This window comes from Pelmatolapia mariae, linkage group LG13 (genome assembly GCF_036321145.2).
Source record: "Pelmatolapia mariae isolate MD_Pm_ZW linkage group LG13, Pm_UMD_F_2, whole genome shotgun sequence".
NCBI lineage: Eukaryota > Metazoa > Chordata > Actinopteri > Cichliformes > Cichlidae > Pelmatolapia > Pelmatolapia mariae.
This window is the reverse complement of record NC_086238.1, coordinates 15,712,680-15,723,875: the sequence shown is the minus strand read 5'-3', so window position 1 is coordinate 15,723,875 and position 11,196 is coordinate 15,712,680. Positions and strand designations below refer to the sequence as shown.

Here is an 11,196-nt window from a genome sequence, read left to right as displayed (position 1 = left end):
GTGATTTGAATGAGGCAGTTGTAACTGCTCCAAGTGAGACTCAGGAGTTACGTTTATTTTAGCCAATAAAATGTTTATTTAAATGGTCAGGGGAAAAATTACGTTGAGTTATTTTAACCACTTAACGAGCTGTTACAGGCTAGCACAGTTAAAAGAGTTTAATAAACGCCTTATTCGAAATTATAATCGGTAAGAATAAACGCATTTAAGTGTGTTTTGTTTGAGAACCCAATAAGAAGGCCGTCGGTAGTTTAAAGTCAACGTTTGTTTTTCTATTTTTTTATATGTAACGTGAACGTGGCTTTTTTTTTTCTTTGACGAGCATTTCCCATGATGCACCGGGAAAAAAAGACGTAACCCGGCGCGGATATTCAAAACTATGGCAGAAGACTCGAGCATATTAAAACTAATATCAAACTCCGAGGACACGGAAAATGTGTCCACTGATAAAAGCAGAGACCTCGGGATAAAGAGACGCCTTTCCTTCTCCTCGGAAAAACATATTTGCATAGCGGAGGAACCGAAGACACCGCCTGAGGTCCAAGCTGTATCCGACGACCCAAACTCAAGCCGAGTTTCCCCGGAAATCAGAAAACAACGTTCCCCAAGTCCCGTAAACACACATTTAAAGGGTAAACATGCTGTAAAATTAAAAGACGACTCTTCTAGACAGCACTGCGTGAACGACACTGACGATAAGGAAAACACCGCTATACCCTCCGCTCAAAGTAGGTGACATAACCGGTGTGAGTCTGCATGTGTTCCCCAACGAAGGAGGGGGTGATCACAGTAGACCCACTGCTGTGATCACGTTTCTTAAACTATATTAAGGTTTTTGTCTAAGGATATTAGTACTTTGTGGTTATTTTCTTGATGTAAATTTGATTTCAAGGGAGAAAACAGCTAGAGCTACTTCTGTTGTTCTACACTGTAAATTTTGGTATCGACTCGGTACCGAGTAAATGCAGGGTCAGTTTTGCAAATACTTTTAACCTATAAAGGCAACTTTTGTAGGGAGAGCAGTGTGTCATGATTTATCAAATGAATTATCGTCAATATGCAAATGAACACATTTAACGACCATTAAAAAACTGATTTTTTGTTTCTAACTTTCCGCTATAATTATTTAATACAACAAAAACACACCTTTCTGTTTTTGGTGTATTTTGAAACTGGAGCAAATAGTTTCTGTTATTTAAATGTGCTATAGGTCATAAATAAAACAGAGGTGCCAGTCAACGCAAAGACATTCAGGCATTTTTCATGGTGCATGTTTGAGGGTTTAAAAAATATTTAATATAATTCAGTTTTACACACTGAACTGACAGGACTCTCACACTAGTAGTGATCCGATACTATCGATATTGAGATTGTTCAGCCCAGCTCTATCAGCTACATCAGAAATGCTGCATACCAACACATCCTACAACTCTACAAATATATAATCTAGTGGTATAGTAGATGGGCTTTTCAGATAAATGTTTAGCTGATTTTTTGTTTGTTTGTTGTTGTTTTTTCCAGATAACAAAGAGGAGGACAACACTTCTTGTCAGGGAGGTTTTAAACATATTAAAGTGACTGCCAGTATACAAAGTGATGCAGAGGACAGAGATGCCGAGGTGGTGAGGAGGGCACAGGAGGAAGGCTGCGTGAACGTGGTCTTCCCGGGGATTGTAACTCAGGAAGGCTGCTGTCGTTTCGTCAGCGAGATCCTCAAGTGCATCCTCTATCAAAGACAGCAGCTGCCCATGACGTACGACCAGTTGGTGTACTCCCAGAGGAAGCAGCAGGCGTCGGTGCAGGTGAACAGGAACAGTTTATGGTAGATGCCTCCAGCTGTACAGTTGACGAAATGTTGGTGATGTGAGATTAACACGACATGTTTGGTGTCTCTTTTGCTTTTCAGGATAAAGACGTAGTGAATCGAAGACCGGTGCATTCTGCAGACATGGACTGGCGCAAGTGTCAGCAGACCCTTCAGGAGCTGGAGGAAGTGCTGCAGCAGCTGGAGGTGCTGTTCTCCCTCAGCAGGGTGCCCCAGGTGCTCCTGTTAATGGGTGGCTCGCTTGTCCTCCCCAAAGAGCTGTACGAGATAAACATGGAGTCCCTGGCATCATCCGGTGGGAATCAGTGTCTACGGGTGTCATCGTGCTTGAGGCAGATCTTCCGCACATTGTTTGTGGCTGACCTTTTGTCTGACGCCAGACCTGTTCGTTTAATGTCCACCACAGTCTTGGTGCTGGCTCACAGGGACTGTGGTGTAGGCTGGTTTCGACCCAAACTCCAATTTAAAGTCCCAACTCGTGTAAAGAAACAAATCATCGTTCTGTCTAGCGATCCAAACGTCTGCAAGGAACTGAGGGCAGAGGGGTCAGACTGGGAGGATTATGTGTGGTTTCAGGCACCCGTGACTATTAAGGGCTTCAGTAACTGACCCTAAAAATTGGACAGTGTAAGTCTTTAGAGTGTAGCACTTTCTTTCTGGTGCTTGTGTACTACAATAAATGTTAACAGCAATCCAAGGGAACTTTAAACATTTTTGTTTTTTTATTAAGATGTACATATTTTAATCAATTCTGACTTATTCTTTTGTTTCAGAGTATGTCCATTCAAACAATAGTGAAATAAACAGTATGGTGTGCTACTCTTTTTTCTTTTACAAATTATCGTTTAAAAGAATGTTTGTCCTCATTTAACACAGAGCAATACACACACTATTAGTGCAATACATTTTTAATGACCAAGACTTCTTTATGCCAGTGTCATCTGTGTATGTTTACATATATCAAAAGCTTGCAAATGATTTGAGTGTCACAAATCAAGCGATAAGATGCTGCGTGGTGTAAAAATGTTCAACTTAAGGATTTGTATGTCTCCTGCTTGAAATAATAAAGGACAGATGTGCCATAACTGGTCTGCGAGTTCACTGCGGGCTTCAGGACTTCTCCATCTTCTTGACAAAATTGAACAGGTCGTCAGCAAGCAGCTGGGGCTCTTCAAAGGCTGCAAAGTGGCCACCCCTGGGCATGAAAGTGTAGGACTGGATGTTTCGGTACCTAATTTGTGCCCATGACTTGGGGCAGTGCATGAGCTCATTAGGAAAGGCTGCAAATCCGGTGGGCACAAATATCTCTGTGCTAAAACAAAAAATATATAATGTATAATTAGAGGCATCACATGACATGGTAAAACACTCTTGTGTAGTGTGGAGAGTACACAGCGACGTACTTAAAATCCACTCTGTTGTTAAGATTACTCCCCAAGTTCTCTTTGTAGAAGCGCATGGATGAGGTGATGGAGCCTGTGGTCCAGTAGATCATGACATTTGTCAAGAGGTCATCCAGGCTGAATTTTCTGCACAGATGCCACCATTTCTAATTAGTCACAAACCAGCAGCTATCACATAAACCTTGCTGAATTAAAAACAATAATCAGTAATTGTTAGAGCTGCACCGATCTAGGTCGATCCTTGCCCTGTTGACTAGTGTTGGTATAATTGGACACTTACCAATATTAAAAAAACTAAAATATTTGTATAAAATCAATTATTGATCAAATTGTTAATTTAAATATCTCCACAGTCCTAGAATTTAGAGTCAAATCATTCAGACGTCATGTACCTCTCCAGCCCACCGTCCTCCAGATCTCTGTTCTTCAGATCGGCCCAGGAGGAGAACTTCTCCAAAATCCAGGCTGCCAAGCCTACAGGAGAGTCATTCACCCCACAGCCTGTAACAACAAAGCGGTATCAAGAGCTGAAATCACTAAATTTAAGGTCGCTTCTCTTACATTAGCTTCTGTTTGACCTTTTAATCCAATCACTGTGACTATCAGAAACACTGAGCTTGATAAACTGTGTTATGTTCACACCTGCAGTATCTGGTTTAGTGGCCTGAATGTGAAAGTAGCCCGATTCTCTCAGCATCTCAAAGACGTTCTTCTCAAAAAAAGGGAACAACCGGCGAACATCTTCCCGACTCAAACCAACCAGGAAGGGCAGATACGGACCAATCAACAAGGACAACAGCACTTTGAAACCCCTATTTGACATACACATGTTTAGGTGGAGACCCTTCACGCACCTGCAAAAGAGAAATGGTGGAAAAAAAAAAAAGACGAGAGAGAAAAACGTTACCAAGGTCACAGCAAGTGATCTTAGTTAGTGCCAGTTTTCACATTAAATCAGCTTCACTCTTCAGGAATTTGCACAGCCATTTGTTTTTTTGTAAATCTATCTGCACAGTGCAAACAATGCTTCACAGTTCCAGTAAGAACTGTCACAATGTTTCTGTTAACAAAAAGCGAACGAGGGACTTTCTGTTCCAGCGAGTAACCTGTGGCATGTTTTCTGTTTTTGTTGCACTTACTGAGGCTTCATCTGTGCCATGTTGGTGGTGATGAGCGAGCCCCAGTCCCCTCCCTGCAGATAGAACTGAGAGAAGCCCAAACGCTCCATCAGCTTCAGGAAAATCCGGGCCGCGGCGAGGCTGTTGAACCCTGAAGCGGCAGTGGAGACACATTTGTGAATATCTTCCGCCAGATTTATTTACAATTAGTAGAGGTATTCTACCTTGTTTATGAGAGGCTTCTGAGAAACCGTAGCCAGGGATAGATGGGCATATGACCTCAAACACAACACCGTCGTGGCTTTGCGTGAGAAGCGGCAGAATCTTGTAGAACTCGTAGAAGGAGCCGGGCCAGCCGTGAACAATCATGATAGGCAGAACCTTCTGATTCTCGCGGTGCGGTGGACGCACATGAATAAAGTGCACGTCCAGTCCTGACACACGAAAAACAAAACAACAACATTAATAATAACTGCTGATTGATTATTGCGCAAATATCTGTGTGGGTTGAAGTACATCCAGTATACTCACTGCTGAGCTGTTACCTACCTTCTATTTTGGTTTTGAAGTGTGGATACTTGTTGAGCACTGCCACCTGCTTTTTCCAGTCAAATTCGTGTCTCCAATAGGAAACAACTTTCTTCAGATAAGTGGAATTGAAGCCATAGTGGAACTTGCCATCTTCTAAAGGATCTGCATACCGTGTCCTGTCGATGCGCTCATAGAGATCCTGTTGATCAAGAAGATTGCTTTGCATAACTGTGCCCACATATTGTTTGTTCAGAAGTTGGATTACCAGCTCAAACCTACCTCGATCTCTTTGTCTGAGGTCTCCACTTGAAAAGGATAGATTTTCTGATCTTCTGACAGTGTCTTCTCCCCCACTCCCCACCATCCGTCCCCAAAAGGAATGGTTCTTGGTTTTTTTCTTTTGTAAACTATGTAGGCCATTATTCCACCTGCTGCCACGGCTGAGCCGATCAGTAGCTGCTGCTGCTGAACAGCACTCAAGCCGAAGAAAGTGTCCCTGCAAAGTGTGGGAAAATATTAGAGGAAACTTAAAGAACAATTTATTTATTTGTCCATATAACTGTAAAGTTAAGTGCCTCCCTACTTCAAAATCTGCAGTCTCTGCATCGTGCTGTTCCAGGAGTGGGCGTCCACAGGTGACTTTAGACCTGGACAATGGGACAGAGGTCAAGAATGCTTTTTTTTTGTTCCCCTTTTTTTTCCACGCAGCAAAGCGCTTCAAAAGTCGCGTGTGCGGAAATCAAATCCCAGCGTGATTAAACATACCTTTTTTTCGATATAAGTTGTTTGATTTCCGCAGATAACCGCGGGCAGCTGGGTGCTAGCTGTGCAGACGCAAAGAGTGCGAGCGAGTTCGCAACAACAGCCTGGATCAGACACGATCTCTGCTGCGGGGATTAGCGATTCGCTGCGAGATCTCTGCGAGATACGCCACTCCTCGCGCGCGGTGACGTCGATGTTTATATAACTGGGAGGGCACGGTGGGGAGTGTTTCACTTCGTCTCCTGTGTGTTTGTTAGGTTAAAGATACAAAATGTGGAAGGTCGCTTTGACTGTTCTTGCGGCCGTTTTGGCCGTTGGGTATGGGGCCATGGTCGGGGGTCTTAGAGACGCCGATATCAACGATGAAGGTGTGCAAAACGCTCTCCACTTCGCCGTCGTCCAACACAACAGAGGCAGCAACGATTTGTACCTCAATCAAGTGGCAGAAGTGATCAAGGTTCAGTCACAGGTGAGAAAAGCTCAGATTTGTGAATAACTGAATTGTTCTTTAGGGGAAAGCCATCCAGTAAACCATCGTAGTGATGTGAGCCCTTAAGAAAAGGCCTGTGAAGCACCCTTTAAAGGTTTCACTTTTAAAGTCCTAGAGGCCGATGGTCGTTACACGCAATTTATTTGCTATATGGCTTCTTAATGGCGTTGGTACTCCCCAAAATATGGCTGGCCTCTTTAATCTCCTCTCATCCTCTCACGCCTAGCTTTAGCAGTACGTCGGCAATGTTTTGTGTGCTTGTGTTGAGGCAGCCATTGGCCCGCCTGAACAAAAGAGCTGTGTGGGTTTAGGGCAAAAAAAGGAACCCGACAAAAAGCACGTCTTTGCTAAAGATTGGTTAATATGTTGACGAATCATGTATTTATTTATTTTTTTTTAAGTTTATTTGGCTCTCATCTTGAAACCTGAGGTAAGGCTAGCATAGCAGTGTGTTGATGTTTGTGTTTTCTCTGGTCATTGGTGAGCTTCTTGGCTCACGGGCGGTTTAAAGAGGAAGAGGAGGAGGGGTTAATTTGCTGTAAGTCTTGTATTCAATTTTCTTTCCCATTACAGGTGGTCGCTGGCATCAAGTACGTCATAACTGTGAAGATGGCAAGGACCCCCTGCAGAAAGGATGGTGTAGAGGAAGTGTGCGCAATCGAGACAGACCAGGCAAAGGCTAAGGTACTGATGGCATCTTCTCAAAAGAAGCAAGATATTTGATCTGTTCTTAAACATCATGCAGCAGCCTTGTAACTAAAGCTGCATTCACACTGGAAGTGATTTGCTCGATGCACATCTCTTTGCAGCTGACGGCCGGTGTCCTGTTAAAAAGTGATCATCTGAAAAAAATTGATTTATGATGTTTCTATGTTTTGTTTTTTATTTCATAATAATAAATCACCATTTTTTGCGTACTTGACATGACTTGACAACACCACCTGAAAGATCCTATTGTTAAATGCATTGTCTGTTTTTCCTTTCAGTCCTACCAGTGCACATTCGAAGTGTGGAGCCGCCCATGGCTTAATTCCATTCAGTTGCTGAAGAATGAATGCAAACACTGAGATCCACGTGGGACGCTAGAACGAGAACGCTTGGGAAATCTTACCTTTGTGTCAGAATAATCTTCTCTTAGACTGCAATGCACTTTCCTGTAGGTGGAAAAAAATATTTTAATGTTAGTATTTGCTGCCTTTACTACTGCACTGCTTAACTAATTAAATTTGTTTTAAATTTCCAAAATTAACTATCCAGTGTTACAAACTAGGTCTCCCTGATTTTTTTAAGAAGCAACTTTGCCTCCTCAGTAAACCAAGCAAATAAACTTTTGTGTAGTCAAATTGATCATTAGCTGCTTTTTTCAGATAATTCAGTTTTGAAATAAAGTCAAACTTGCACCCAAACTTTAATGTGTCCGTGTGGTAAATGCACACAAGGATGACGTTTTAGCTCAATAGAGCTTCTTTGTTGTCGTTGATGGTGATGAATTCTCTGGATACCTACCCACTGACTAAGAGGAAGGAGAATGGAAACAAACCTGGGACAGACATAACTGACAACAGAAAATGCCATTCACATTCATTTTCATTTTAACATCTATAAGGAGCTTTGTTTAACCACTCTCCCACTGCTCCCAGTCTACCCAAACGTTGGTGTATAGAGCAGTTAAAGTCAACGAAGAAGCTTGATGTCAGATCATGGGTCAAGTGCAGGTTTGGCACCCTGTACTCAAAATTAAAAGTGACCAATCAGACAAACTATGCAGATTAGTGCAGAATATGATGGAACTACAGCAAATAAAGACTGCTTGTAAGTGGTGGAAGTCAGTGTAGGCTTATTCAACTACAGAGGAAGAGGGAGATGTGCATTTGTCCTTCACACACTCAACTCCAAACACTGGTCAAAATTCGCACCACCTCTCAGCAGTCATCTATGTGTCTCAGACAAGCACAGTCTTTGTCCCACTTTCTAAAGTTGTTGGGATACAATAAGTGGAAAAATATATTTCTATATTTTATATTTCTTATTTTTCCTGAACAATCCATGAACACGCTAACAGATTTCATTATATCTTCAGTCTTACGCAATAGATAACTAATAAACCTATATTTTTTATTATTAAAACTTCTGGCGGTGACGAAGTTATTTTTTATGACAGGAAGTTTGTTTCACAAGTTCACAACCGGAGCAATGCGGTAATATCGTAACCCTACGGACTTTGCCTGAACTGTTAATAAATTATAAAGCTTTGTCCATTTTAGTCGATTGGGATGTTTTAAAACAGCAGTTTGTTTAAAATGCATTAGTAAGAAAACTCCGGTATCCAAACATGAAGGTCCTGAACAGAGACGAGCTGCAGGTCGCTGAAGGAGTTCTGCTCAAACACTTACCGAAGAGTTATAAGGTATCTGCGACATAAACCGCGTGTCTTTGTGCTTTACAGCCTCAGCAGCGCTTGAAGGTGTTTCATGCTTTCAGGTGTACGGTTTCCTGTACGGAATCAACAGGAACAAACCGACTACACTGGAAGTTGTGGTCGATAAGTGGCCTGACTTTAAAATTACCTGCAGACCGGACTCCGAGGTGTGTTTAAATCCCGTTGGAAAACTGTGGATAGCTTTTCTCGACGGAAATCTTTCGTTTGTCACGTGATTGTGACAGCTTTTGTTTATTTCACGGAACAAGCGTGCCCTGAATTTCAAGGAAAAGATGGCATACTACAGCATGGATGAACAGAGTTTGAGGAAAATGCTGACAGACGAGAATGCTGTTGATTGGAGCACTTATTTCATGATAGGAGGTGAGCTCAGATCACTGCTTAAAATAAGCACGAAATAAATATGTTGGTTTTTACGTCACTACATTTGACAGCTGTTACTATTTACACATACAGTTTTATAGACAGAGCACACACTTTGTACAATATCCTAATAAAAAGCTTAATAATCATATGGACATTTTTCCTGCATTAAATACAAACTGCTGGGATAACCTAAATAAACCTAATAAAAAGGAGAGAAAGAAATTAATGTGAATACTTTCCATTTGACAGGGTTTGATGTTTCCCAAGTGTCTTCTGGCAGAAGAGTGAACCACAAAGTCTATACTTCGGTGCATCTGTATTTGCCAGACACCAACCATCTCCACATGCCAGCGTATGACAGGTATAATCTGATAAATGAGATTCGCTTTAAGTTATATCTGTATATAAGTCATGATTTAAAAATAAACCAAAAAAGATAGTACACCCTGTGTCTGTCATGAAACGTCTGTGTGCGGCAAGCAGGAAAGGACCCAAATTTAAGAGTCAAGATTCTTTATTTGTCACATGCCTAGTTATACGAGTACAACAAGCAGTGAAATGTGTCCTGAAACGCTCCTCGACTGTGCAAAAAAGAGAACATTATATACAGTAAGTAAATTATATACAAAAAGAGGACATTATATGCAGTAAGTAAGTGAATTGTATACATTAAGTGAATTAAATAACAATCTGGAAACTTTAAATTGAAAATCTGAACATGCACATTGTGCGAGTGGGATGTTAAAGTGTCTTGTGCCTAGTGAGGGTTAAGGTTCACTTCAGACTCGTATAAAGTGTAGAGTTAAGTGCGTCCCTACTCCAAAATCTGCAGTTTTTGCATCATGCTGTTCCAAGAGTGGGCGTCTACAGGTGACTATAGACTTGGACAATGGGACAGAGGTCAAGAATGCTCCCCCCCCCCTCCCTTTTTTTTTTTTTTTTTTTTTTTTTTTTTTTGTACACAGCACAGTGCTTCAAAAGTCGCATGTGCGGAAATCAAATCAAATAAGTTGTTTGATTTCCGCAGATAACCGCGGACAGTTGAGTGCTGGTTGTGCAGACGCAAAGAGTCTGAACGAGTTCACAGCAACAGCCTGGATCAGACACGGGCCGTTTATCAATATACGTACTTGTGCGTACTTGCGCTCTCGTGTACTCGTGATACGTCATCAGTCGGAGACCAAGTACTGTTCCAATTCGAAGTACGCATCAAGCCGAGAACGCGAAAAAGTCCCGGATGTGTTCTCGCTCCGCCCGTTTTATTGAGCATGCGTCGGTGTGGACTTGGTACAGCTAAATATCCCAGAATGCATTTCGTCCAAAACTCAACAGCGGACTCCCGGCACATCGTTTCCACGCCCCCCCACCCGCTCGCGGTCTTCTCACTACTCAGGTTAAAGAAACCCCAGCAGCTGTCTATAGTATTGGGTGTCCACTAAAATAAAAATAAAAGCGTTCTAACATCTCACCTGCTTGTTTTTATTAAGGTATGTACACGTATGTACATGTACACTATTTTTATTATTAGAGGTTTCACTACTGAGGTTAAAAATGATATATAAGTCACGTAGATCACTTCTAAATGTTAATGTTTGGTTTATTTCAGTGTTTTATTTGTTCCTGAGTAAACCGGTTTGGCTGTGATTAAAGCTAAGCTTCATAACATGTTACTCACAGTTAAATTAAGAGGGGACGGCAGTAAAAACTCCGGACCTGTGACATCATCACGTACGCTGGTGTTCCAATTGTACAAATCGCGAGTCCGTGCTCGCGTTCTCGGCGAGTCCGTACTCCCGTGCGTTCTCGGCCAGTACGTACTCGCCGAGAACGCGAGTACGTACTCGCGTACTTGAGAATTGATAAACGGCCACGATCTCTGCTGCGAGACTTTTCTTATTATTATTCTCCTTCTAAATTATATCTGCGGTTGGCAAACAACAGATGGGGCATTACCGCCATCAACTGGTATGGAGTATGGACTGGACGTCGCTCAAAACAAACAAACAAACAAACAAACAAACAAACAAACAAACTCAAATCCTCCCAAACAATTTACCCTCTTTTAAAAACTGGAATAAGTCCTGATAACTTTCACTTCCTGAGTCCTTTTGCAGTAAATCAATAAGATCTAGTTTTGTTTTTATATTACTGAGGTTTTGGGACAGTTGTCTTCTCACCACCTGATTTTTCTTACAGTGTAATATAACATGTTCGATAGTTTCCTCTTTTCCTGTCATGTTCAATTTTCTTCAGAAGGAAGT

The 11,196-nt window shown here is 41.8% G+C and overlaps 3 protein-coding genes across 3 annotated transcripts; 2 read left to right on the top strand and 1 right to left on the bottom strand.

Moving 5' to 3' along the window:
- The first annotated feature begins 349 nt into the window (after nucleotides 1-349).
- On the top strand, nucleotides 350-2,523 carry mad2l1bp (MAD2L1 binding protein). The gene is made up of 3 exons (XM_063491532.1): nucleotides 350-728; nucleotides 1,522-1,802; nucleotides 1,907-2,523. Exons 1-3 carry the CDS (start codon nucleotides 380-382, stop codon nucleotides 2,432-2,434), a joined length of 1,158 nt encoding a protein of 385 aa, XP_063347602.1. The 5' UTR covers nucleotides 350-379; the 3' UTR covers nucleotides 2,435-2,523.
- Nucleotides 2,524-2,715: 192 nt separating this feature from the next.
- ephx5 (epoxide hydrolase 5) lies at nucleotides 2,716-5,751 on the bottom strand. The gene is made up of 10 exons (XM_063491531.1): nucleotides 5,643-5,751; nucleotides 5,461-5,524; nucleotides 5,157-5,373; nucleotides 4,896-5,076; nucleotides 4,571-4,780; nucleotides 4,368-4,497; nucleotides 3,871-4,082; nucleotides 3,621-3,729; nucleotides 3,229-3,354; nucleotides 2,716-3,137 (listed from the first exon to the last, which is right to left on the bottom strand). Exons 2-10 carry the CDS (start codon nucleotides 5,481-5,483, stop codon nucleotides 2,936-2,938), a joined length of 1,410 nt encoding a protein of 469 aa, XP_063347601.1. The 5' UTR covers nucleotides 5,484-5,524; nucleotides 5,643-5,751; the 3' UTR covers nucleotides 2,716-2,935.
- Nucleotides 5,752-5,910: 159 nt separating this feature from the next.
- On the top strand, nucleotides 5,911-7,535 carry cst3 (cystatin C (amyloid angiopathy and cerebral hemorrhage)). Its single transcript, XM_063491533.1, has 3 exons — nucleotides 5,911-6,108; nucleotides 6,703-6,813; nucleotides 7,116-7,535. The coding sequence occupies exons 1-3, from the start codon at nucleotides 5,911-5,913 to the stop codon at nucleotides 7,194-7,196; spliced, it is 390 nt and encodes a 129-aa protein (XP_063347603.1). The 3' UTR covers nucleotides 7,197-7,535.
- The last annotated feature ends 3,661 nt before the right edge of the window (nucleotides 7,536-11,196 follow it).

Bases quoted from the DNA above. Each gene is read 5' to 3' on its own strand.
- mad2l1bp (XM_063491532.1), top strand. From the start codon at position 380: ATGGCAGAAGACTCGAGCATATTAAAACTAATATCAAACTCCGAGGAC. The intron at 729-1,521 runs GTAGGTGACATA...TGTTTTTTCCAG, and splicing joins CGCTATACCCTCCGCTCAAA to ATAACAAAGAGGAGGACAAC. The intron at 1,803-1,906 runs GTGAACAGGAAC...TTTGCTTTTCAG, and splicing joins AGCAGCAGGCGTCGGTGCAG to GATAAAGACGTAGTGAATCG.
- ephx5 (XM_063491531.1), bottom strand. From the start codon at position 5,483: ATGCAGAGACTGCAGATTTTGAA. The intron at 5,077-5,156 runs GTAGGTTTGAGC...CTTGATCAACAG, and splicing joins CCTCAGACAAAGAGATCGAG to GATCTCTATGAGCGCATCGA. The intron at 3,730-3,870 runs GTGTGAACATAA...TTGTTGTTACAG, and splicing joins CACTAAACCAGATACTGCAG to GCTGTGGGGTGAATGACTCT.
- cst3 (XM_063491533.1), top strand. From the start codon at position 5,911: ATGTGGAAGGTCGCTTTGACTGTTCTTGCGGCCGTTTTGGCCGTTGGG. The intron at 6,109-6,702 runs GTGAGAAAAGCT...TTCCCATTACAG, and splicing joins TGATCAAGGTTCAGTCACAG to GTGGTCGCTGGCATCAAGTA. The intron at 6,814-7,115 runs GTACTGATGGCA...TTTTCCTTTCAG, and splicing joins CAGACCAGGCAAAGGCTAAG to TCCTACCAGTGCACATTCGA.